Raw genomic sequence first — 26845 nt, 5'->3', positions numbered from 1 at the left:
TGCTAAAACTGTAAAATCCGTTAACTTCAATTGAATTGAAGTTAACGGAAGTTAACAGAAGTTAATTAGTCCGATAATGATTTCCAAAGTTAACTTGGAAGTTAAATCATTAACGAAAATGTTAACTTCGTTAATTAATGATTAACAAATTAACAGTTTGGTGCCCAGGCTTGCAAATTAGCCATTCCATGCCCACCACCTAAAAGGAATGAATATCTTCTGCATTCATGTTTACTTTCTAATTTATGATAATTTATGACTAATTGACACTTCCAGTCAAACTGAAATAATTTCATATTCCAAGATGAAGTCTCATAAATAAGAACTCAGATCTCATCCACAAAGCCACTTTGAAACAGAGTCTTCCAATAATGTGAAGAATTCTCCCTTGGAGCCACCAACATTTCAACTAAATTTCATGGGAAGTCAAAACAAAACAAAGAATATGAAGAAGACAAAGAGAAATTTACCTTTGGTAACTTAGCAATTATTTTTGGCAAACCTTTGAAGAATTTAGATTTCTGTAAGTTATCTCTTTGAAATAATGTGTCTAAGTACTGTAGAGTCATAGATCCAACATCCTCAAAAAATGGAATCTGCAAAAGAAAGAAATATGCCAAAGATTTTTAGAAAACAATATACTACATCAAGATGGTAGAAACATTTAGCAACAGTTTTCTATATATGAAGTAATAATTAAATAAAATTAATATTGACAATAATTTCTTACAACATATTAATAATTAAATCTTGTGTCTTGGGAAGGTCATTATGCCAATAATAATAACACACATGCAGTGGTTCAATATCATTGCTTTATCATTAAAAGAAGTCATGGTGAACCAGTGCATGTGGTATTATTGGTGCAATGATCCTCCCAAGACACAACAAGATTTGTTTTAACAAATAAATTCACATTTTGAATCTTGCAAATACAAAAACAACATATAGTAATTAGATGTTATTAAACATTTTAAAGACAATTTTTTGTCTTTTTAATAAGGTTGTCAATGTTCAAGTTTTTGCTAATTTTACTACAACAATCACACACTCTTTCTCTAACAAACACTTCACTGGCTTCTCATTTTTTCTCCTTATATAATAATAGCTTGTTACGTTTAGATGACAACTGACAATTCTATGGCCAATTTTCTGAAATAAACATCCGTACAAGGATCTCAAACACTAGAAATCCACAGAGTAGTCTTGACTATAACAATATATATATATATATATATATATATATATATATATATATAAAATGTGCAGTGGGTGCTTTTTACATGCCACCGACACAAGGACCAGTCAGGGGGTACTGGCATCGACCACGCTTGAATGGTGCTTATTATGTGCCACCAGCACAGGAGCCTGTCAGGTGGCACTGACAATGATCACGTTCTTGTGCGGGTGACACATAAAATACACCATTTTGAGCGTGGCCGTTGCCAGTACCGCTTGACTGGCCTTCGTGCGGGTGACACGTAAAAGCACCCACTACACTCTCTGAGTGGTTGGCGTTAGGAAGGGCATCCAGCTGTAGAAACTCTGCCAAATCAGACTGGAGCCTGGTGTAGCCATCTGGTTTCACCAGTCCTCAGTCAAATCGTCCAACCCATGCTAGCATGGAAAGCGGATGTTAAACGATGATGATATACACATATATGTATATATTTTGCTGGTAGCTTACTGGTGTAAGTTCGTGATTATGAAAATAATACTTGTATATGGTGTGTTATGTGAATTTATGGAAAGGAATCCCATAAAACTCAATGAATTTGTTAAAAATGGAGAAGAGAAGATGTTAAAATGTAAGAGGGTATTAATTCTTGCAGACGATCGTTTCAAACAGCGATATAAAAAATTATGTAAATTCAAGGTTGAATAGAAATAATTAAATTAATTAAATTAAATTAATTATATATCACTGTTCTCTTCAGTGCAAGAAGTATAAACAAAATTTTCACCAAGAACTTGATAAAGGAACTAGCAGAATAGAATTTCGGAGATTCATATTAATCCTTATGAGAAAGAAAGAAGAGATGTGAGTCCAGTTAAGTATAAACTAAAACTAAGGCTCTAACGATTATTTGAAAATATAAGTGAGAAAGGATTTTGAGACGTTCCCTCTATGACTCAGGAGATTAGTAATTCTAACGCCAAGTAAGTTGTGTAGGTAAAAGGTTTGTAGTAACGCCTTACTAGCAGACGACTTTTCCGGTAAGCTTATCCACGCATGCGCAGGGACTAGTTCCGGAAGGAACACGAGAAGAGTCTCATGCGCATGCGTGGTCATTAGAGATCCAAGTTTGGCGCCCTTATTCAGTCTCTTTCTCGGCTGGCCAGCCATGAGCATGGACGTGTCAAGCTGTCTGTCTCCAACATTCCAACTCTGGAGACAGCTCTTTCCAACATTCCAACTCTGGAGCTAGACAAATAACCACTCAACATCAATGACGGCATCTCAGCAACCAAAGGGCAAAGTGCTGCCTATTTCCTCTGTAAATAAATATTGTTGTGTTGATGGTTCAGAATCTGCGTTCCGTTGTTTCTTCAGAATTTAATGTACGGAAGCGGGTGTACACCTAATGGTGTATAACCACTTTCCTACAGGTTGTATAGAAATGTCCAAAGGAAAGGAATGGCTATGTTTAAATTAAGAGATGACTTGACACTTAGAAACAATACTAAGTGTGGTGTATAATTAAAAAACAAAATTTTTATACATGAGAATGAAGTTAATCTAGAGGAGATCGTGTATAAAGGGCCGTTGGATTGTTAACGTAAACAAGTATTAATGGGGTAGAAATACTTGAAGAGAGAATAAGCTGCGAAAAATGGTTTTGTGTTTGTAAAAGAACTAATATTCGTTTGTATGTATTAAATACAAGATAGAAAAATAAGTAAAAACGGGAAAATAGTTGTTAATATTACAATTTAGATAGTAAATATTTGCTGTGGCTATAAAGATGAAAAAAGAACATTCAGAGGTTTATTATTGTAAGTTGGGATATGAAAAATAACAATTTGGGGGAGATAATTGAGCTGGGAATGAAAAATTGAAAAATAGAGGGTTTAGATTATATGTATCGATATGTAAGGTAATAATATTCACTATGTTTAAGTATAAATAAAAGTATGAGTTAAGGAGCTAGCTTAGCATAATGTGACAGGGATATATAGTGGTATTATGTTAAGAATTAATATTCAAGTAATAAAAGAGTATTATGTATTATGAATATAAGAGAAATTGACGAGTAGGGGGTGCAAATAAGTATACCAAATAATCTATATATAATGTCATATAAAAATCTTATAAAGGGAAAAATTGTTAGTATATATACTTATACGTGAGTAGAGGCATATCTGCACATTAGTATACATTGATGTAGGAATTCTAGTTGTTTTTTGATTAGGGAATACATAAAAGAAAGAACACTGGACAAGAATACATATACTCATCATACCAGTGCAAAGAGAGAGAAAAAAATTAATTAATCTAATTATTTCTATTCAATCATGAATTTGCTTGATTTTTATATTTGCATGATTTTTATACCAGGCTTAAAAAATAAATGGTCGATTCATTTAACTAAAAATTCTTGAAGGCATTGCCCCAGCATGGCCACAGTCTAATGACTGAAACAATTAATAGAGAAAGGAAAGAAAGCTTACCTTTGTTAGTTGGTTTGCATCCGGCCTCACTGATGGCTCTGTGTTCAACAGCAGCTTCACATGCTCCCGGACCTCCTCAGATAAACATCCCAGCCGCGAAGGGGTTAGATGTCGCAACTAGAAAATACATTCAGAAACCAATACAATCTCAAACTTAAGAATATTAATTTCTCTAACGAAGATGTTACTTAATTAAAACAGAAGAAAACTTAGTTTGAGGAAAATAGTGACAACTCCCACTTTTTTTTTTTTTTTATTCTTTTACAAATTTCAGTCATGTGAGAGTCATGTGACCTTGGTGGGACCCCAGCTTCTAGGATTGACTAAATTCCTTTAGCCCTTTACTGTTCAAATTTATTTAGTCGATGCTTTGAATTGATCCTGCATTAACTTGTAGCTTCAATATTTCAATGATGTGATTGTTTATTTTTACAATGACATTGTAGAGTAGGTGTGAGAGACTGGATCTGGCCAGTTTGAACAAGAATATTTAGGATATGACTGGTTGAAATACCCAAGGTTTAATCATGTTATGCCTGGATGTGTACAGAGCACCAGATGGAATCCAACATGGTAGCCTTTATTTCTAAAGTAATAAACTTTATTATCTTTCGTTTAAGGCAGTGAACTTGCAGACTCATTAAGCCTTTAGCATTCATATCACTGTCAAATGTAATGTTTATTTATTACCTCCACCGGCAGAGGTGTTGTTTTCAGTCACGTTTGTTTATTTGTAGACAAGATATCTCAAGAACTGCTGGATGGATTCAGATGAAGCTTTCAGGGATGTTTGGCCTCATAACTGGCATGAACTGATTAGATTTTGGGATCAATCCGCTACCAGACTAGGATTCTAGATTATTTTTCCTGTTTTTTTACTTAATTTTTGAGAGCAGTCGGGTTCATTTTTAGTATTCTTGTTTGTGAGAGCAGCCAAGTTTATTTCAGATATTCTCATTTTAAAAATCATCTCTTGGCTAATCATTGAGAGGACGTTAGTGTTGCCTTGGTGAAGTTTTGTGCTCTTTGAGTGCTCTTGTTTTGTTAATGTTTTGAATTGATCATACATTAGTTTGTAGCCTTGAGATTTCAATGATGTGATTGTATATTCTTTTAGACTAACATTGTAAGGTAGGTGTGAGAGGCTGGATCTGGCCAGTTTGAACATAGAACAAGGCAGAATATTTTGGCTGGATATGGCTGGCCTAAATGCTAAAAGATTAATCTCACTCAATTACTTTATTAAACTCAGTGGGAGGTGGGATCCAAACAATGAAGAGGGATGTAATCAACTACCACAAGGTATTTTAATGCTTTACTGATTCTGTCGTTCAGTAGTCACCTGAAATATTCATCCGGAAAAATCATCAAATAAAAGCCATAACATACTGGTGCCACATAAAAGGCACCTGGCACACTTTGTAAAGTGGTTGGCATTAGGAAGGACATCCAGCTGTAGAAACCTTACCAAAACAGACAAATGGAGCCTAGAGCAGCTCTCTGGCTTGCCAGCTCCTGTCAAACCATCCAACCGATGATGATGATGATGATGATGATGATGATGATGATGATGATGATGATGATGATGATGATGAAGCAGCTAAGTTCGTAGACTGAGAAAACAAGTGAGTTTTGATATATTGAGCAAGGCCATAATTGGCTGGGAAAAAAATACCCTTGCCTCCAACCAAATTCCCTTTCACAGCATCATAGAATGAATATGAAGAAGTAATACCAAGAGTAGTAGTTGGTTCAAAACTTCATCAGATCAAGAATGGTTGGACCAACAATTATAAGGGTGGGTTGGCAAGTTCATTGGCTGACTACAAAGGAGTGATGCTACAGTTGGAAGTCATTAATTTCAATTCTTCTTATTAATGACTGTATTGTTTCTTTCCAGGTAAACTGACACCCGACTTGGCTGGATTCGTCATCCACGGCAGCAGCAGCAGTAGTAGTAGTAGTAGTAAAAAAAGCCAGAGAGAGGAATGTCTTTTTCTATCACTAGTATGCCAATGGCCTCATCTCATTGCAGCTGGTTGGTCACAAACCCACTCCATTCAAGTACTGACAATTCCCTCCTCCTCCTCCTCCTTACATCTCCCAGTATAGTCTCCCACTTCCACCCCACACTGACCACTAGAACCAACTCTTTCTTTCCATCATGTCAGCCCTTTGGAATTCCCTTTCCTGCAGTTGTCAACTTCAGTTTCACTGGTCTCAGAGGACCAAGGAAAATGAAGGGCTCAGTCCCTAACCCCTAAACCAAACTATTAACACAAAAGAAAAAAAAACAAAAAAAATCACTCAGTTAATTTCAAAATTAATTGAAAGAAGTATTTAGTGTTCTGGGTTTCAGTCCCACTGCGTGGCACCTTGGGCAAGTGTCTTCTATTATACCCTCGGGCCAACTAAAGCCTTGTGAGTGGATTTGGTCGAAGGAAATTTAAAGAAGCCCATCATGTGTGTGTGTGTGTGTGTATGTATCTATGTTTGTCCCCCCACCACTATCCGATGCTGGTGTGGTTACGTCCCCGTAAATTAGCAGTTCAGCAAAAAGAGACCGATAGAATAAGTACTAGGCTTACAAAGAATAAGTCCTGTGGTCAATTTGCTCAACTAAAGGCAGTGCTCCAGCATGGCCGCAGTCAAATGACTGAAACAAGTAAAAGAGTAAAAGAGAGTGTATCTTGTTGGAAATAAACTTTCGGTGCAAGGCCGGCAGTTTCAGTGGAGAGGCGGGGGGGGGGGGCTAAGTTTATTACATCTACCCCAGTATTCAACTGGTATCTAGTTTATCACCTGCAAAAGGATGAAAGGCAAAGTCAATCTCGGCAGAATTTGAGCAAATGATTTTACCTGCTCAGCACCTTATCTTGTTGGAAATATTGATTAACATTAGTTAACGAGGATCTTATATGTATTAATGTCGTTTATATCAAATTACTTGTGTTGCTGAATACAACACAGACAGATTTTGACAGAGACTGAAACAAATTTAATTTAGTCCACAAAATGTTACACAAGTTAAACCAACAGGAAAAAGAGAAAAAAACTCTACAACAAAAAACACAATCATCATCATCATCATCGTCGTCATCTGATGTCAGCAATATTTGTTAATAAAGTTCTAAAGAAGACAGAAGCAGCTGGTAATGATTTTGGATCAATTAAACATCCTGGCCTTGTATAAATCAATAAGTGACAGATGTTTCTAGCTTTTTTTTGGGGGGGGGGGGTACTGTTTAGATAAAAACAACAGCTTTATAGCAAAAGCAAACCTTCTAAACACACAGAACTTCGAGATCGGTGGTTGTTAACCTTCTTAATATCCAAGGGAAGACCCACCAAGAGCTGCTGGAAGGATGCTTGAGGGTCACACGAGGCCCTGGGAACCACGGTTGAGAATTGCTGCTTTATTTAGTTACTCAACCTGCTAGAAATAGCAGCCAAAAGCACGTTCCACTGTAGTTTGAAAAATGAAGAGTATATTGAAAAATGTGGTGTGAGAAACTCTATCAGAAAAAGAGAGGAAGGCTGCAGCTGGAATAGGTTTAGTCAGAAGCTTGTTACATCAGAGTTAAACAATAACAACACCACTGGAGTATGTTGCTGCTTTCACCGTTTGTCGGTAAATTCCTGGATCCCCCTGGGTGACCTGTTCAGCAGAGTGCCAGTGAGTCACAATCTTCACGAGAAAGCTCCTCCTCTGCCGTGACCATGTGGTTGACCAGCACAAGCCATTAGCCTAGCCAGACCCTCAGTGAAGGAGACATGGCAATCAGGGTCAAAGTCAGAAAACCAAGCAACATGGCCACACAGCCTGAGCTGACACTCCTGAATCATACAAGTAACAGGATGCATCCCAGTTTCTGAGTAGAGTTGTTGGCTGGATAAAAAATCTGACCAAAGGTAACCCATAGCAATAACAACAGAGCCACATAAATGTAATCAGTTGTCTTTTGGTTCTGCTGACCAATGACTTTTCTAAATCAACGAAGGACCAGAGGTTTCCTACATTATTTACATCTGATGGACATTTGTCCTCATCTTGTTTGTTGTTAACACAACATTTCAGCTGATATACCCTCCAGCCTTCATCAGGTGTATTGGGGAAATTTCAAACCTGGGTTCTTATTCCTAAGGTATTTTTCAATGTTGTTGTTGTTATTATTATTATTATTATTATTATTCAGATCACTGCTTGGAATCAAACTAGGAATGCTGGGGTTAGTAGCCTGCACTCTTAACCACTACCCCATATGCCTGTAAATTTGCTTGTAAGGTTGAACAACTCAGCACAGCAATAGAATTGTTTTGAGTAATTCCATTCAGCCTCTGGTTGATGTTTAAAACATTCCAAATGATCTAAGTTTATTCTCATTTATAATGTTGCTTTATAGAACTGCAGAGGTTTCCTGCTTGCAATCTCTGCCAACAAAGGAAATCTCTGCAATCAAGAGTGAAAATGTCAAGAGTGACAATGCTACGTTCATAGACAAAGTTGGCAACACAGAGAACAACAATCAACAGACACAAACAAACGCCCTTCTCACATTGTACAGAAATATGATATTATAGTTAGGCTGTTGGGACTACGGTAGCAGAGTTGGGGTGTGACGTATAAAGAAATGACTTACTGGTAGAGCAGTGCAGTGAAATAGCTAATTAAGGACAAATGGCTAATTAAGGACAAATAGCTAGTTTGAACCTCTTGAAAGTGAATATAATAAAGCAACATTATAAATGAGAATAAACTTAGATTATTTGGAATGTTTTAGGCATCAACCAGAGGCTGAATGGAGTTACTCAAAACAATTCTATTGTTGTGCTGAGTTGTTCAACCTTAAAAACAAAATCATTTCTTGGTGTTAAAGGAAAACAGGGAATCTTTCAAGAAACGGTTTCATTATTGAACATTTAATCATTAACCTCAGTAAACTTAGGTTTCTGGCACAACTTTCAATAATGGTTCCATACTAAGATTCTATGGGCTCTAATATAGATTAAAATAAATCATCACCATCATTTAATATGTTTTTCCCTACTGGTATGGGTCGGATAGTTTAACCCTTTCGTTACCAACTTGGCTGAAACCGACTCTGGCTCTGTTATACAAATGTCTTGTTTTCATAAGTTTTGGATTAAAATCTTCCACCAAACCTTAGTCTCAGTTTATGTTCCTAACACTAGCTGAATGATAACCAAGTTATTTTACTAAATTCTTTGTTATATTTAAAATAACTGAAAGAAACACAGAGTATCTCAACAGAAATACAGTAATAAGGGGTTAACAGGAGATGGTAAGGCCAGGAGCCACAGCAGGTACCACTGTCTGTTTTGGCCTGGTTTCTACAGTTAGATGCCCTTTCTAACACCAACCACTTTACAGAGTGTATTGGGTGCTTTTTATGTGGCACCATCACCAGAGTTTTTTTGTGTGACACCAACAGCTATGCTTTTTATATGGTATCAGCAATGGTGCTTTTTACATGACACCAGCACCAATGCCTTTCATGTAGCAGGCTATGGATTGGATAAGACTTGTTGAAGCCAGACAACAGCCAGATGCTTTTCCTAATGTCAATCTTAACTTGCTTCCAAGTAAAGCATTTTGTTGTACATTTTTGCACATCAAACCACCAAACTGCCGACTTTTTGTTTATACAAGACATATACAATGTCACTGCCGTCAACATGAGGACACATACACACAAATACATGAATGCACATAAGCACACACACACACACACACATCTGTTCAGTTTCCATTTACTAAACTACGTGCAGAAGGCATTTGTCATCCCAGGGCTACAATGGAAGACACTTGCCCCGAGATACCAGACAATGGAATCAAACCCAAAACTTCATGAATGTAAAACCAACATCTTCACCAGACACTTGGCCCCTTTCTCAAAAGTGTCCTTTCAGTCCTTGTTCAGATGTTGATCACTGCAGCAGTGAAAGAAACCAAAGGACTAAGGAGGACGTGAGACAAAGTACTGAAGGATGACTTCAGGACACTAAATCTTTCAGATGAGATGACAAATGATCAAGATGCCTGGCGCCTTGCTGTACTGGAGATCCACAGAAGAGGCTGCTCCTCCTGGTGAGGAAGATAGGCCTGTACCGGTGCTGTGTGAAAAGCATGCAGTACACTCTGTAAAGTGGTTGACTCTAAGAAGGGCATCCAGCCATATAGAAACCATGCTGGCAGAAACGTTAGCATGCAGGGTGAAATGCTTAGCGGTATTTTGTCTGCCGTTATGTTCAGAGTTCAAATTCTGCCAAGGTCGACTTTGCCTTTCATCCTTTCAGGGTCGATAAATTAAGCACCAGTTACGCACTGGGGTCGATGTAATCAACTTAATCCCTTTGTCTGTCCTTGTTTGTCTCCTCTATGTTTAGTCCCTTGTAGGCAATAAAGAAATTTTTTTTTTTAAATAAAAAAATAAAAAATAAGAAACCATGCAAAATCAGACTGGAGCCTGCTTGCCAGCCCTGGTCAAACTGTCCAACCCATGCCAGCATGGAAAACGGACGTTAAATGATGATGAAGAAATTATTTAAAGACTAGGATCATTGCCACTGTTGCCTGACTGGCTCCTGTGCTGGTGGCATCATTCAACCCATGCCAGCATGGACAACGGATATTAAACGATGATGAAGAAATTATTTAAAGACTAGGATCATTGCCACTGTTGCCTGACTGGCTCCTGTGCTGGTGGCATCATTCAACCCATGCCAGCATGGACAACGGATATTAAATGATGATGAAGAAATTATTTAAAGACTAGGATCATTGCCACTGTTGCCTGACTGGCTCCTGTGCTGGTGGCATCATTCAACCCATGCCAGCATGGACAACGGATATTAAACGATGATGAAGAAATTATTTAAAGACTAGGATCATTGCCACTGTTGCCTGACTGGCTCCTGTGCTGGTGGCATCATTCAACCCATGCCAGCATGGACAACGGATATTAAACGATGATGAAGAAATTATTTAAAGACTAGGATCATTGCCACTGTTGCCTGACTGGCTCCTGTGCTGGTGGCATCATTCAACCCATGCCAGCATGGACAACGGATATTAAATGATGATGAAGAAATTATTTAAAGACTAGGATCATTGCCACTGTTGCCTGACTGGCTCCTGTGCTGGTGGCATCATTCAACCCATGCCAGCATGGACAACGGATATTAAACGATGATGAAGAAATTATTTAAAGACTAGGATCATTGCCACTGTTGCCTGACTGGCTCCTGTGCTGGTGGCATCATTCAACCCATGCCAGCATGGACAACGGATATTAAATGATGATGAAGAAATTATTTAAAGACTAGGATCATTGCCACTGTTGCCTGACTGGCTCCTGTGCTGGTGGCATCATTCAACCCATGCCAGCATGGACAACGGATATTAAACGATGATGAAGAAATTATTTAAAGACTAGGATCATTGCCACTGTTGCCTGACTGGCTCCTGTGCTGGTGGCATCATTCAACCCATGCCAGCATGGACAACGGATATTAAACGATGATGAAGAAATTATTTAAAGACTAGGATCATTGCCACTGTTGCCTGACTGGCTCCTGTGCTGGTGGCATCATTCAACCCATGCCAGCATGGACAACGGATATTAAACGATGATGAAGAAATTATTTAAAGACTAGGATCATTGCCACTGTTGCCTGACTGGCTCCTGTGCTGGTGGCATCATTCAACCCATGCCAGCATGGACAACGGATATTAAATGATGATGAAGAAATTATTTAAAGACTAGGATCATTGCCACTGTTGCCTGACTGGCTCCTGTGCTGGTGGCATCATTCAACCCATGCCAGCATGGACAACGGATATTAAATGATGATGAAGAAATTATTTAAAGACTAGGATCATTGCCACTGTTGCCTGACTGGCTCCTGTGCTGGTGGCATCATTCAACCCATGCCAGCATGGACAACGGATATTAAACGATGATGAAGAAATTATTTAAAGACTAGGATCATTGCCACTGTTGCCTGACTGGCTCCTGTGCTGGTGGCATCATTCAACCCATGCCAGCATGGACAACGGATATTAAACGATGATGAAGAAATTATTTAAAGACTAGGATCATTGCCACTGTTGCCTGACTGGCTCCTGTGCTGGTGGCATCATTCAACCCATGCCAGCATGGACAACGGATATTAAATGATGATGAAGAAATTATTTAAAGACTAGGATCATTGCCACTGTTGCCTGACTGGCTCCTGTGCTGGTGGCATCATTCAACCCATGCCAGCATGGACAACGGATATTAAATGATGATGAAGAAATTATTTAAAGACTAGGATCATTGCCACTGTTGCCTGACTGGCTCCTGTGCTGGTGGCATCATTCAACCCATGCCAGCATGGACAACGGATATTAAACGATGATGAAGAAATTATTTAAAGACTAGGATCATTGCCACTGTTGCCTGACTGGCTCCTGTGCTGGTGGCATCATTCAACCCATGCCAGCATGGACAACGGATATTAAACGATGATGAAGAAATTATTTAAAGACTAGGATCATTGCCACTGTTGCCTGACTGGCTCCTGTGCTGGTGGCATCATTCAACCCATGCCAGCATGGACAACGGATATTAAATGATGATGAAGAAATTATTTAAAGACTAGGATCATTGCCACTGTTGCCTGACTGGCTCCTGTGCTGGTGGCATCATTCAACCCATGCCAGCATGGACAACGGATATTAAATGATGATGAAGAAATTATTTAAAGACTAGGATCATTGCCACTGTTGCCTGACTGGCTCCTGTGCTGGTGGCATCATTCAACCCATGCCAGCATGGACAACGGATATTAAACTATGATGAAGAAATTATTTAAAGACTAGGATCATTGCCACTGTTGCCTGACTGGCTCCTGTGCTGGTGGCATCATTCAACCCATGCCAGCATGGACAACGGATATTAAATGATGATGAAGAAATTATTTAAAGACTAGGATCATTGCCACTGTTGCCTGACTGGCTCCTGTGCTGGTGGCATCATTCAACCCATGCCAGCATGGACAACGGATATTAAATGATGATGAAGAAATTATTTAAAGACTAGGATCATTGCCACTGTTGCCTGACTGGCTCCTGTGCTGGTGGCATCATTCAACCCATGCCAGCATGGACAACGGATATTAAATGATGATGAAGAAATTATTTAAAGACTAGGATCATTGCCACTGTTGCCTGACTGGCTCCTGTGCTGGTGGCATCATTCAACCCATGCCAGCATGGACAACGGATATTAAACGATGATGAAGAAATTATTTAAAGACTAGGATCATTGCCACTGTTGCCTGACTGGCTCCTGTGCTGGTGGCATCATTCAACCCATGCCAGCATGGACAACGGATATTAAATGATGATGAAGAAATTATTTAAAGACTAGGATCATTGCCACTGTTGCCTGACTGGCTCCTGTGCTGGTGGCATCATTCAACCCATGCCAGCATGGACAACGGATATTAAATGATGATGAAGAAATTATTTAAAGACTAGGATCATTGCCACTGTTGCCTGACTGGCTCCTGTGCTGGTGGCATCATTCAACCCATGCCAGCATGGAAAACGGACGTTAAACGATGATGATGATAATGGAAACCCATTAAGAAAAGGAAATACACTAAATAGATGAGAAATTTAATCATTTGCATAATCTTTGAAGAGAAATTATGGATGCAGACAATGAAAGAGTGAAATAAGCGTTGGGCAGATGGAAGGCATCTCTCTATGGTTTTGTGTTCTCTAAAACAATTACTTTGAATATTATTAACAAGAGATCAAATAGGAAATTTTAAAATGTATTCTGACTTACTACGTCAATATTCGTTTTAAACTGCCTCAACTCATCATTACATTCGTATAAAGATTTACCATTATTGCATACAGTGTAGATAAGCATTCCAAGAGAGAACATATCGCTTGCCGGGCTGCAGGTCATCGTTAAAGAATATTCTGGAGCCAAATAATCCAGTTTAGGTTGGGAAATAGGTGGATAATCAATTTCCCATTCTTGAAAATCAAACTGAAGAAAGATTTTGGAAAATATAAATAAAAAAAACATTAAAAAGTAAATAATAATAGTGAAGAAACAAAATAAAAACATCAAACACCACAGAATCGACAGCATCAGACATTACTAGCATGATGTACAACAATGGTTTTCATCTGGGCTCCATATGAGCCCTGGGGATTCAGAGAAGAATCTTAGGAGCTCACACAAGCAAAATGGTAAATTGGGGGCCCACAGTAGTAAATTAAGGGTCTATGAAAACCATTTTGCTTTAGATCAGTGGTTCTCAAACTGGGGTCTGTGGTTCCAAAGGGGGCCACAAAACGATTTTAGGGGGACTGGAAAGGGACGCTGAAGTATTGTGAAAATAGGATGGCTTAACCCTTTCGTTACCAACCTGGCTGAAACCACCTCTGGCTCTGAGTACAAATGTCTCGTTTTCATAAGTTCTGAATTCAAATCTTCCACCAAACCTTAGTCACAATTTATGTTCCTAACACAAGCTGAATGATAACTAAGTTATTTTACTAGATTCTTTGTTATATTTTAAATTAACTGAAAGAAACACAGAGCATCTCAACAGAAATACAGTAACAAAAGGGTTAAAGACAGTTAAATTTTAAATTTCAAGACTTTCAATTTTTCGCATGCAATGGAGATTATGATTCTGAAACAATTTCCAAAAATTTTTGTAGTTAGGTTTAGTGTCAGGGTGTTAGGGTTAAGGTTTTAGAGTTAGGGGTAGGGTTTAGGGTTGGGGGGGGGTGTTAGGGTTAGGGGGTTAGGGAAAAAGTAAAAAATGAAGAAATGTGGGGAATGGGGGGCAAAATTTCAAAATGCTGATTTTTGACAATTTTCCAGAATCTCTGTATCCGAAAACGGGGGTTTTTGAAGAAAAAAAAAATTGGGCGGAAATGGTTGGGGACGGGAGGAAGTCTTTCCAAAATATGCTATAGTTTATTAATTGCTTTCATTATAAAGAATAAAAAGTTTTGAATGGTACAACAATGCACTATTACACAAAAAATGGACTACGTACCTGTTGTAATTTGAGAGTTATAAATGCTGAGAAACTTACATTTTGACTAGATTTGTTGTTACTGGAAATGCAGAATTCAAACCCACTGAGTTTCCAGGCCCCGTTTTTGTTTACAATGATTGATTCAGGACAGATGTTGTGGTGCATCATATTGACATCGTTGTGCAAGAAGGCCAATGCTTCAACAAGCTGCAGAGACAAAAAAAAAACAAAAAAAAAACCCAAAAATTCCATAAATTCAGGTCAGTGATCCACAAACAATTAGCCACGTGTATTTATTTGCAGTCAGGCTAAGAAGAAAGGGCAGCAGTCAATGCCCAAGAAAAAAATAGAGGGAAAAGAGTAACAGTAGGAGAAGTAAAATGAAAGTGAGAGGAACAGGTATAGTAACAGTCAGAGTGGCAGGTTTCATTCCAATTCCAATAATATGAGTTATCTCCCTTATGAATGAGTGTGAGTGTGTGTGTGTGTGTGTGTGTGTGTGTGTGTGTGTGTGTGTGTGTGTGTGTGCGCGCGTGCGCTTTAAAATGAATTTGCTTTGTTTTCAGTTTTTTTTTTCCTCTTTGAAAATAAACCATGTAATAATATTCTTTTACTTGTTTCGGTCATGTTGACTGTGGCCATGCTGGAGCACCGCTTTTAGTCGAACAAATTGACCCCAGGACTTATTCTTTCTAAGCCTAGTACGTATTCTATCAGTCTCTTTTGCCGAACCACTAAGTTACTGGGATGTAAACACACCAATATCGGTTGTCAAGCGATGGTGAGGGAACAAACATATAAAAAGTTCGAATGATCCGAACATGTTTTTTCTTGTCCCTCTTTTGTATCATCTGTCTGGATGTTTTGCATTCTTGTCCCGTTTTTTGTATTCCTTTATATATATATGGGAGAATTTACGAAAAAAACAACAACAGACGAGGACAGGTGGTGTAAACAACAAAAGGATGTATTAGTTTAACGCTCGGAAATAGAGAAAGTCTTTAACATTTCGAGGTATGCTCTTCAACAGAAAGAAATAAGGAGAAAAACAAGGAAAAAAAATATATAAATGTAGTGGTCAGCGATCTATCATGGCGAATATATATATATATATATATATATATATATATAAAACAAATAAATGAGTATATGCATATATACGTACAAGTATGTGCATACCTACATCTACCTGTATATATAGGTGCATATCTGGGTACAGGACGTTGCAAACAAAACGTAGACAAAAAAATAATCATAACCAGAGTACAGAAAACACACAGGCCACATAGAGAACATTTTCCTTCATCAGCTGCTACCATTCTAACACAGGCGTTTCGAGGAGTTAGGGCAGGACGCATTGTTAAAATGGCTCTTCCCACGGACCACAAATGAAATTTGTACCATGGAGGAATGTAGTGGCGGACAGAAAACAAGACAGGAAAACAAACGGAAAAGGCTATACGGCCAGACGTGAAAAATTATGTGTATATTGAACGCTGTGAAGCAACGAACTGGAAGGAAGTGAGACGAATTAGGTTCATATGTTTGCTTGGCGACAGCCAAGGAAGAAAAGAATTAGTAGCTGGACACATGTGACCAGCGAGCGGTAAGGAGAAAAAGTGGTAGAGGGAGAAAAAAGGGAAGTAGAAAATAGGTGAGCAACGAGAGAAAGAGAGAGATATAGTAGTAACAGAAGGAAGAATGAGAGGGGAAAATATATATATATATATATATATATATATATATATATGACGGGCTTCTTTCAGTTTCTGGATACCAAATCCACTCGCAAGGCTTTGGTCGGCCCAAGGCTAAAGTCGAAGACACTTGCCCAAGGTGCCATGCAGTGGGACTGAACTCGGAACTATGTGGTTGGGAAGCAAGCTTCTTACCACACAACTACGTCTGCGCCAAACATGCTGTGTTTTCAGTTCTTTTCTTTTTCCCCCTTTGAAAATAAACCATGTAATATTGTTTCTATATATTTATAGCAAACATTAACGGCAAAAAGAAACATTTGTTTTTAATAGTGAAAATCACTTTCCATAAATATTCTCTCTCTCTCTCTCAGGACATAGATACTCACCTGAAGTAGACCGTATTTTATTTCCACTTCATACAGCTTGTGTTCTTCCAGCTCCTTTGGTAGGGGAGCCGGCAAATTCTGATAATACTTCACAACATTGGCAAGACTTGCAAATATCGGTTCTGTAGCAAATGCTAAACTTTCTCTGCAGATTGATAGAAACGGCAGAATTTATCAACTCGATAAGACAAACAACAACTCATACAAAATGTAAAAACGCCAAGAGGTCTAACAACAACATAGAATGTTCTGCTTGTTAAATGGCTCGTAACATGAATGAAAATTAATTAAGCGTAAAGTGAAGAGCTGACAGAATCAGTAGAATGGCAGGTAAAATGCTTAGCAGCAGTTGGTCTGTCTACATCATGGGTTCAAATTCCACCGAGGTCAACTTTGCTTTTCATTGTTTTGGGGGCCAATAAAATAAGTACCAGTTGAGTACTGGGGTCCGATGTAATCGATTTAACCCACCCCCCTCCGAAATTACTGGCCTTGTGCCAAAATAATAAAGCAATATTTATTGAACGTCCAACTGATTCCCATGAGAACCACTCTTAGACACACTCCAACCTTTGATACATAACTGTACTGTCTCCTCTCTCTCTCTCTCTGATACTTTGATGGCCTTTGCTCCTGGGATCTGGTTGAAGTAATGCTACATTCACTGAGGCATTCCTATTCCATTCATCGCTCCTCTACTCATCACCCCTGTAGCGCACAACCCTCAACTCCCCACACTGGTCACTACGGCCAACCCTTCCTTCTCTGAATGCTCACCTTCCATTAGTCCCTTTCAGTTACTGACTTACAAAGCTTTGATGGAGACAATAACATGAACCCTACCAATTTAGTAGGGTCTACAAAGGCCATGGACACTGCCTCTTCCTCTTGACCAGTGGTTCTCAACTGGAGTTCATTCGACCCCTCGGGTCCACTTAAGATTTTGTTGCTAGAATTTATGTACTATAAATTGGTTAGACACAAAATATTTCAACTATTATTTTAAATACAATTTCTAATAACATTTGGTTATTAAAATAGGGTTTCTTTTAGAATATTGAATGGTTATGGGGTCCAGTAGAGTAAAACAAGAATCAAAGGGGTCCATAGACAGGAAAAAAAGGGGTCCATAGAAAAAAAGGGGTTGAGAACCAATGAGGACCCAGCAAGTAAAATTTTTTAAGAAATTGCTTTTCATAACATTTTCACCTGCCTTCCTGACTATTATCGTTTCTCGTTTTCCTGTTTCATAAAATAAAATTGTTAAATCACAGCAAAGGGAGGGGTTCAAAGAAGTAATCCTTAGATAGGACACCTACACTGAATACTTGCAGCAAAGTGGACTCCATTTAAAGCACCAACAACCCAGGTGGTGGTGGTGCAGACCGAAGGGACTTGAAGTCAGAGCCTGGCTCCAAGAACCTGTGACATTAAACAGACAAGGAACCAGTATTCTTACTATTACATACACTAATTTATTACATAGAGGCATCAATCATCTATTTTGGCAATGGTTTCTACAGCCTGGTGCCCTTCCTAATGCCAACCACTTTACAGAGTGTACTGGATACTTTTTACATGGCACAAGTACAGGTGCTGTTCATGTGGCACAAGTATGGGTGCTTTTCATGTGGCATTATATAATGCATGCATTATAGCTTCAGAGTTCTATTACTCTTCACTTTTCAAAGAAAATTTTTTTAATTCAGCAAACTTCCATACTAAAAAAAAAAAAATTTTAATTAAAAACAAAAAAAAATGTCCTCCAGAAATTAAAATGGTAAAACTGCAAAACTGCCCAAGCTACACAAATAAGTCAATTTGTTGAAGTTTGATTATGGCAGTGGCATCATCTCCTGAAATATTGCATGAATAGCTAAGAGTGTTTCCAAAGATTTGTGAAATTATAAAAATCTTGGTTTACATTATTTACATTTGACAGATATTTGTCCTCATTTTGTTTGTTGTTAACACAACGTTTCTGCTGATATAGCCTCCAGCCTTCATCAGGTGTCTTGGGGAAATAATAATAATAATAATAATAATAATAATAATAGATATAGCATGCCCAACTGACAACAAGGTATGCGATAAGGAAGAAAGAAAAGTCGAGAGATATGACAGGTTAGCTTGGGAAGTTAAGCAGTTGTGGTCGATGAAAAAGGTAGCAGTAGTACCAATAATTGTCAGAGCCCTGAGAACAGTGAGCAAAAATCTCAAGAAGTACGTGGAACAAATAGGGGCTGCAATAAGGGTGGAGCACTTGCAGAAAACAGCACAGCTTGGAACCGCTCGAATACTCCGGAAGGTGCTCGAAAAATAAGAGGTGTTACCTTAGTTCACTGGTAGTGAACAGGTGACACTGTAGTACATCTCCAGTGTTAGAAGCTGTGCAAAGGTAATAATAATAATAACATCGAAAAATACCTTAGGAAAGAGAACCCAGTTTTGAAATTTCCCCAAGACACCTGATGAAGGCTGGAGGGTATATCAGCTGAAACGTGTTAACAATAAACAAGATGAGGACAAATATCCGTCAAATGTAAATAATGTACATAATTCCTCATCTCTTCAATACAGAACTGTGAAATCTTGTTTTAATTTGAAAGCAGCCAAAAAATATTGAGAGGTAACAACTCACCGTGACTCTTCCAAAGGATGCAAAACAGAAAGAATTCTCGGATGCCGTAACCGTGTCAACTGAGACACACCTCTCTTTAAGACATCAGTGATGATGTCACGGTCTCGCTTGGAGTATCGTTCAAGTAACCTTTTTTCAAATACAAATATAGCCACCTCCTACAACAAACAGAAGAGAAAATATATAAACAAGATACAAAAATAACAAACAACTAAACATTAGCTGTTTCCCACCCACCATGATGAAGAAGGGTAGTAATAAGAAGAAGAAATGAGGTATCATCATCATCATCGTTTAACGTCCGTTTTCCATGCTGGCATGGGTTGGATGGTTCGACTGGGGTCTGGGAAGCCAGGAGGCTGCACCAAGCTCCAGTCTGACCTGACAGTATTTCTACAGCTGGATGCCCTCCCTAACACCAACCACTCAGAGAGTGTAGTGGGTACTTTTTACATGCCACTGGCACAGGGGCCAGAGGGGGCTGGCGTTGACCATGTTTGGATGGTGCTTTTATGTGCCACCGGCACAGGGGCTAGTCAAGGCAATGCTGGCATCAGCCACATTCAGGTGGTGCTTTTTACCCTTCTGTATCCAAATTACTTTGTCAAATATGATGCTTAATTATTCCCAAGAGTTTTGAATTAATCATGCATTATCTCGTCATTTCAAGAAATATATATATATAACCCTCTTTCATGGGGCCGAAGAGATGATAGTCCAGTGACGATGATAGTCCAGTAACGAGGAAGTGAAAACTATAAGGAAGAAGTGGCCCAAAAAACAGTCAACAGAATTTTACGGGGTAGGGATACACGCTCTCATTCGAAAGTGGAACATTGCTATTGAGAGAAACGGTGACTATGTTGAGAAGTAAGGATGTGATCCACAGAGGACCAGCTTCATTTTGATGTATGATACATGTTCCTGTGTTGGTAATTATATTCGTGTCCTAAACAAAATACTTTTTGACTCGTATTTTACTAAGGTTATTTCTACAGATATTCTATAGAAATTTTAGCCAACATTGATTTTTTGCAACAATGTTTCGTATTGAGACATCTGATGTAAACAAAGAATGAGATTGAAGACAAAAATAGGTAATGAGAATATATGCCACATTCTGTGGGGGGGTCTCCTTCATCAGCATCCATCTGACCCATTCTCACCTCCAAATACATTGCTTATATAACCACTGCCACTGCATACAGTGGTGTTAAGTTATCAAATATACCAATTTACATATTAAACACATTCCTGGAGCTGGTATGTAAATATTAGCGACTTGTAGGCACGTGCTATTTCGTTAAGCAACCACAATACACTATAAGGTACACTAAATGTACCTATAGCTACAATTAGTATACTAATAATTTCATAATGCCTGAAAATAAGAATTGCATTAAAGTTAGAATGTTTTCTGTCCACAGATCAACCTTGTAAAGGTTGACCTCGGAGTAAAGAAGAGAAAATATCATTTCTACCTGTTTGGTTGTTCTCTTCACACCATTGTACACCTTCCATAACAAACCGGGCCCAGCACTGGCTATCTGACTTAAGAGTTCAAAATCCCTTGATAATGGATTTCCAGGCAAAGCATTGCTCACAACTGTTTTCAATTTGTTAAACATATCCATTTTGTTTTTTTACTTCTTGTTCTTTTTCTTTTTTTCTGTACTTATTCAGCTGTCTAATAATGCTGGAAAAGAAAGAAGAGAATAATTGAGATAAATGATGATGATGATGATGATGGGCAGTTTCTTCGTGTCTGGAAATCAGAAGGGAGAGCAACACATCCTCAAGTGATTGTTTGTTATGTAAACCAATCCTTGACCCCCCCCCCCCCACCGCCCCGCCTACAGGGCTTTCCGTCCTGCCTGCATTAAGTAGTTTCAAAGTGAGAATCAAGTTCACACATTCCCCGTTTTTATACTCAAAGGTCTGACCACTGTGGCTCACCGAGCTAAGATGGTTGTGGTGGCCATCAAGCTGTGAGTTTCACATTGGAATGGCCATCATCTGTTAGTGTAGACAGCTTTGTGAGAGAAGAGTGAAGAAACTGCAGACAGCATTAGATGTATTCTTTGTAAAGCATTGTTGAGAAAGAACTTCATCCAAGACGTAGCAGCTTCGGCCCCGTTTTGATTGTTGCTTTTCAACTGAATTAAGCTTTTATTATTCAGATTCCTCTGTCATTTATATAATACTTGTTTATTCACATTGTTTTCAATTAATCACACACTATATTGTAGTTTAGAGATTTTAATGATGTGACTATGTATATAATGATATTGAAGGATAGGTGTGAAAGGCTAGATCTGGTCAATATGAACATAAAATGGGCAGAATATTTGGGCCAGATTAAATGCTAAAGGGTTGATGGTAAGTAGGCCTGGATATATGAGATTAAGATTTGTTTTCAATAACTGGGTCTCACGAAGGTAAAGTGGCAGATGCCAGTGGCACATGAAAAGCTTCAAGTGTTGGGCCTCACGGAGCCAATGACCGAGACCTTTCGCACTGTCTCATACTTGAGAAGAAGACCCATTGAGCCAAGTAAAATCACAGTTGTGGCAGATACCGGAGTCACGCAAGCGGCACGTAAAAGCACCTATTACACTCTCGGGGTGGTTGGTGTTAGGAAGGGCATCCAGCCATAGAAAACCATGCCAAATCAGACTGGGGTTTGGTGCAGCCTTCCATCTTACCAGCCCCGGTCAAACTGTCCAACACAAGCCAGCATGGACAACAGACATTGAATGATGATGTTTCATAATTCTATAACATTAAACATTAACTAACTAAAGTTTCTAATTTTTTTTATAACTTTTGATTACGTGTAACATTATGTTGTTTGAGGTTATCTAAAGGTATTAATTGCTTGTCACATGAAATGCTTATCAACTTCATTTGAATTTGTCTCTTTCATAAGGCGACAGGGACAGGCAAAGAATGCTACTGGAAGTCTGCAGCTTTGACCCTGCACACAGGTTGTCATAGCGATGGCTGTTTTTCACAGACCTGAGATAAACGGGTATTTTGATATCTTTTCAAGATGACAGAGCAGACCCCATTAGGTGCAGCACTGCTCTCGCCAATCTAAGGACAAGGGACTGAAAAGGAACCCTTATCAAAGCCTGCTCTAACTGAACTTACCAGGCCATCTCTCCTGGTTGGTCACCAGTTGGTGTAGCTGAAGACACAGAGAAACTTATTAATCCAGACACAACCAAAACACCAGTAAATCAATCCTTGGCTCTTGAATTATTACGGCACAACTGGAGAGTGACAAGAGACCTGAGCACCAAACTGTTCTTATAGCCAGAACACTGAGCAGATGCAACACTGACATAGCTGCACTGAGTGAGACGAAATTTGCAGAAGAGGGTCAGCGAGAGGAGTTTGGGGCAAGTGAAACAGTCTTCTGGTTAAGTTCAAAGAGGAAAACAGCACTTTGTTCTGCAATCTCATCTTGCTAACAGACTCAACTCACTCAACAAAGGAATTAATGACCGTTTCATGAAGCTGTACCTTGAATTGGCAAGTAACCACCATCAAAAGTGCCTACACCCCAACCATAACCCACATGGAGGAATCTGAAGAAGCCGTCTGTGACAACATCATCATCATCAGTTTAACATCAGTTTTCCATGCTGGCATGGGTTGGACGGTTCGACTGAGGTCTGGAAAGCCAGGGGGCTGCACCAGGCTCAAATCTGATTTGGCAATGTTTCTACAGCTAGATGCCCTTCCTAACGCCAACCACTCCGAGAGTGTAGCGAGTGCCTTTTACATGCCACCAGCACAGGGACCAGGCATCGACCACGATTGGATGGTGCTTTTTACGTGCCACCAGCATGGGGACCACAACTACAATTTCCATTTGATTGTGATTTGATTTCTTTTGATGTTGATGTGCTTGACTCAACAGGTCTCCTCAAGCACGGCCTGTTGCCCTACGATCTCATCTGCCTTCATTTGGTTTGCAACATCAAGTGGCAGGACACAGTCCTCAACACAGGGATTCAAGCAAGATGCAACATTTTAGGCATAGAATGCTTCCTTATCAAAATACAACTGAGGTGGGTTGACCATGTGGTATGCAAGGAAGACACTCACTTACCTAAAGCCTTTCTTCTATGGTCAACTTAGCTCTGGTGCCAAGCAACAAGGCTGTCCATTGCTCCATGATAAAGACAATCTAAAGATCTACTCGAAAACCTTTTAAGATAAACCTTGAAGACAGGAATTGTTTGTGCTCAATAGAACTTGGTGGAGAAGCTCTTGCTACCAACTTGAATCTGACTTTCGAGGTGGTCAAGATCAACACCCAACATAGAGCCAGGTCAAGTCTGTCACCAAAGAGAGGAGACACGGACTGCAATATCTGCAGATAGATCTGAAAATCAGACATAGGCCTGAATTCCCATACGAAACGACACAGCAAAACATCAGGCTAAAAACAATGCGTAGAAGTAACAAGTGTCTAATAAAAATAATAACAATAAGATTTATAGGAAAACTACTTGTCTATATACGTGTATATATGAACATAATTCTAAAGCAATCACTACCTCTAGTTGACAGGGAACTTAATGTGCATTCTTTTAATTTTTTTAATGGTTTCAGTAGTAGGGCTGCAGCCATGCTGGAACACTATGTGTCTGCATGTAAACGGATATATATATATATATATATATATAGGTACTACTAAAGCAGCGCGGACCCGAACGCGCAGACGCGCGTCCGCGCTAGCTAGTCGTGAGTGGTCGATCCTAACCCTAAACACGTATTCATTTGCACACGCGGGTTAGGGTTAGGGTTAGGGATAGGGTTAGGGATAGGGTTAGGGATAGGGTTAGGGTTAGGGTTAGGGATAGGGTTAGGGTTAGGGATAGGGTTAGGGTTAGGATCGACTAGCGCGGACGCGCAACTGCGCGGCTGCGCGTTCGGGTCCGCGCTGCTTTAATAGTACCTATATATATATACATACACATTTATAGATAGATGTGTGTATATACATATATATGTTTGTTTGTATATAATTATATCTATCAGTATATTTAGAATTAGTCTTCAGATAGATAGATAGATACCAAAAGAACTAAAGTTCCCTCCCGGATTCTGTAGCATTTACCTTCTCCGAGCTCTTGGACGGGACGCCGTCGCACGTAAAATGAAGTGATTCGCTCATGAATACAACACATAGTCCAGTCCAAGAATCGAAACCACAATCTTACGATCACGTGTGTAACACCCTAACCACTAAGCAACGCGCATCCACACACATACACTGTATGTATGTGTGTATGTATGTATACCTCCATATATATATATATATATGGAGGTAAACGGGGGCGGCTCACTTTGTGTAGGCATGCTATGTTACATAGAGACAAATGTTTCTCTAGCCATGTTTTTACCATCAAACCCGACAAAACAACTTATGACTAATATCTGACGGCTGACAAATAAATACCGAGGCACGGAAAGCCAGGTGCAACTAAAACTTAGGTGAGCCGTCCATTCGATATGGACTTAAATGGGGAAAATAAAATAGATTTCTCGTAAGACCATTTTTAAAATGGCTTTAAAATAATCATCACACGGTGGGAGACATATATAAACCACTATTTATATTCCCAAACTAAATGTTCTAAACGAAAAAGGAACTGAAATCGAAGCCAGGTGTAAACGTCATCTGATATCTCCACAGACTTTGCTTACCTACCTTTTTGTTAATTATTTGTTTTATTAATAGTAAACACTTAGTGAAAAACCAATTGTATCCCATATCTTATAAATATGTGTACAAATCATTTTATCATATTAATTTTTTTTAGAGAGAGAGAGAAAACTGCGTGTTGAAATAATAAAATATTCGTGTTGTTTATCATCATCTCAAGAATTAAAAGAGGGATTGTCATATTTGCATCACCCAGATGTGTGCTGTGTGCGTGTATATATATATATATATATATATATATATATATATATATATATATATATATATAGGACAAGCCCTGGTGTGAATAATGACTAACATTATACGGCAAAATAGCAGATATCACGAGACAATATATATATATATATATATATATAATATATACACACACCAGACATTCCTTTCTCCACTACCAGTAGTCATCTACTATATTTATGCGCGTGTGTGTATACTCTACAGACCTATCTTGTACGAGTATATAAATACATACATATATATATATATATATATATATATATATATATACTCTGTGTATACTCTATAGACCTAGTTTGTATATATACTCTGTGTATACTCTACAGACCTATCTTGTACGAGTATATATATATATATATATATATATATATATATGCTTACATTCATACAGACACAAACATGATATACACATAAGTAGCAACGTGTGTGCACGCACGAGCACACACACACACACACACACTGGGGTGTAAAATTTACGATTGATATTGATTGTAAGTCAATGAATAGAGAAATTAATGACAGTAGGAAGTTCTCTAAACCGTTAAGACATTCTTCACAAATAAACTCGATACAATTAAACCAGATTCTTACATACTTATATATATATATATATATATATATATATATATATATATATATATATATATATATAAAGAGAGTGAGTGAGTGAGAGATAGATATAGAATATGTGCGAAACATTCCATAATGTGTGTAAATGGTTAACAAGTGGAATTGGTTTGTGTTGAACGAAGTTAGAAAACAAACTCAAGATCTTCAGAGAGAAACAAACCGAATGATTATATTCATTCGTTGTTATCATTCAATTTTGCCTTCAAAGAATCTACTCACCTTAAAAGACATGTTTTGTTGTTGTTATATTCAAAATAAATAATCTATGAAGGAATAGAGAAAGCCCATTCGGTTAAGCTCCGAACATTGTCAATGCATTTACTCCATCACGCCTTTCTAACGTGATGCACTCAGGCCCAGGATTTTCCTTTCTTTCACTCTCTTGTTTATTTTCGCTAAATTCCTAACATACTCTCACTCACACTATCACTTGCTTTCGCCCACTCACTCACACTTGTCCTCCTCGCTCTCACTCATACTCCTCGCACTCGTGTTTCCCTCACAGGCGGTTCCAGCGCACCGGTATTCTACCCAACTCCGCAAATTACTTTCGTTTTCTCCTAAATATTTTTCTCACTTAAATTTTCTCTCCCTTTTTAATATTAATTAATGAATACCGTACACATTTCAGCGCCTATGTATCGTTACATACATACATAGGTGGGGTGCTGGAAAGTTCCTGGCTTTGTGTAAAAAAAAAAAAAGAAATTCGGGAGGATCAGTTAATTATGACTTTATTCAACATATTCCCCTCTCA

At 38.6% G+C, this 26845-nt stretch overlaps 1 protein-coding gene across 2 annotated transcripts in view; it reads right to left on the bottom strand.

The window, feature by feature from the left end:
* Positions 1-26431, bottom strand: part of LOC106867821 (SCY1-like protein 2) — a 50900-nt gene extending 24469 nt beyond the window's left edge. For both annotated transcript variants that reach the window (XM_014912843.3, XM_014912844.3), the window contains exons 1-8: positions 26308-26431; positions 20963-21177; positions 19482-19639; positions 16841-16985; positions 14812-14961; positions 13536-13745; positions 3673-3789; positions 471-596 (exon numbers count right to left, since the gene is read on the bottom strand). In XM_014912843.3, coding sequence (XP_014768329.1) covers positions 471-596; positions 3673-3789; positions 13536-13745; positions 14812-14961; positions 16841-16985; positions 19482-19639; positions 20963-21115 — 1059 coding nt within the window. In that variant the 5' untranslated portion in view covers positions 21116-21177; positions 26308-26431. The remainder of the gene's footprint in view (positions 1-470; positions 597-3672; positions 3790-13535; positions 13746-14811; positions 14962-16840; positions 16986-19481; positions 19640-20962; positions 21178-26307) is intronic.
* Positions 26432-26845: the final 414 nt, after the last annotated feature.

Source organism: Octopus bimaculoides, chromosome 5, assembly GCF_046866305.1.
Source record: "Octopus bimaculoides isolate indiv1 chromosome 5, ASM4686630v1, whole genome shotgun sequence".
NCBI lineage: Eukaryota > Metazoa > Mollusca > Cephalopoda > Octopoda > Octopodidae > Octopus > Octopus bimaculoides.
Note: the sequence above shows the minus strand (reverse complement) of the source record. Positions and strands in the feature narration are given on the sequence as shown.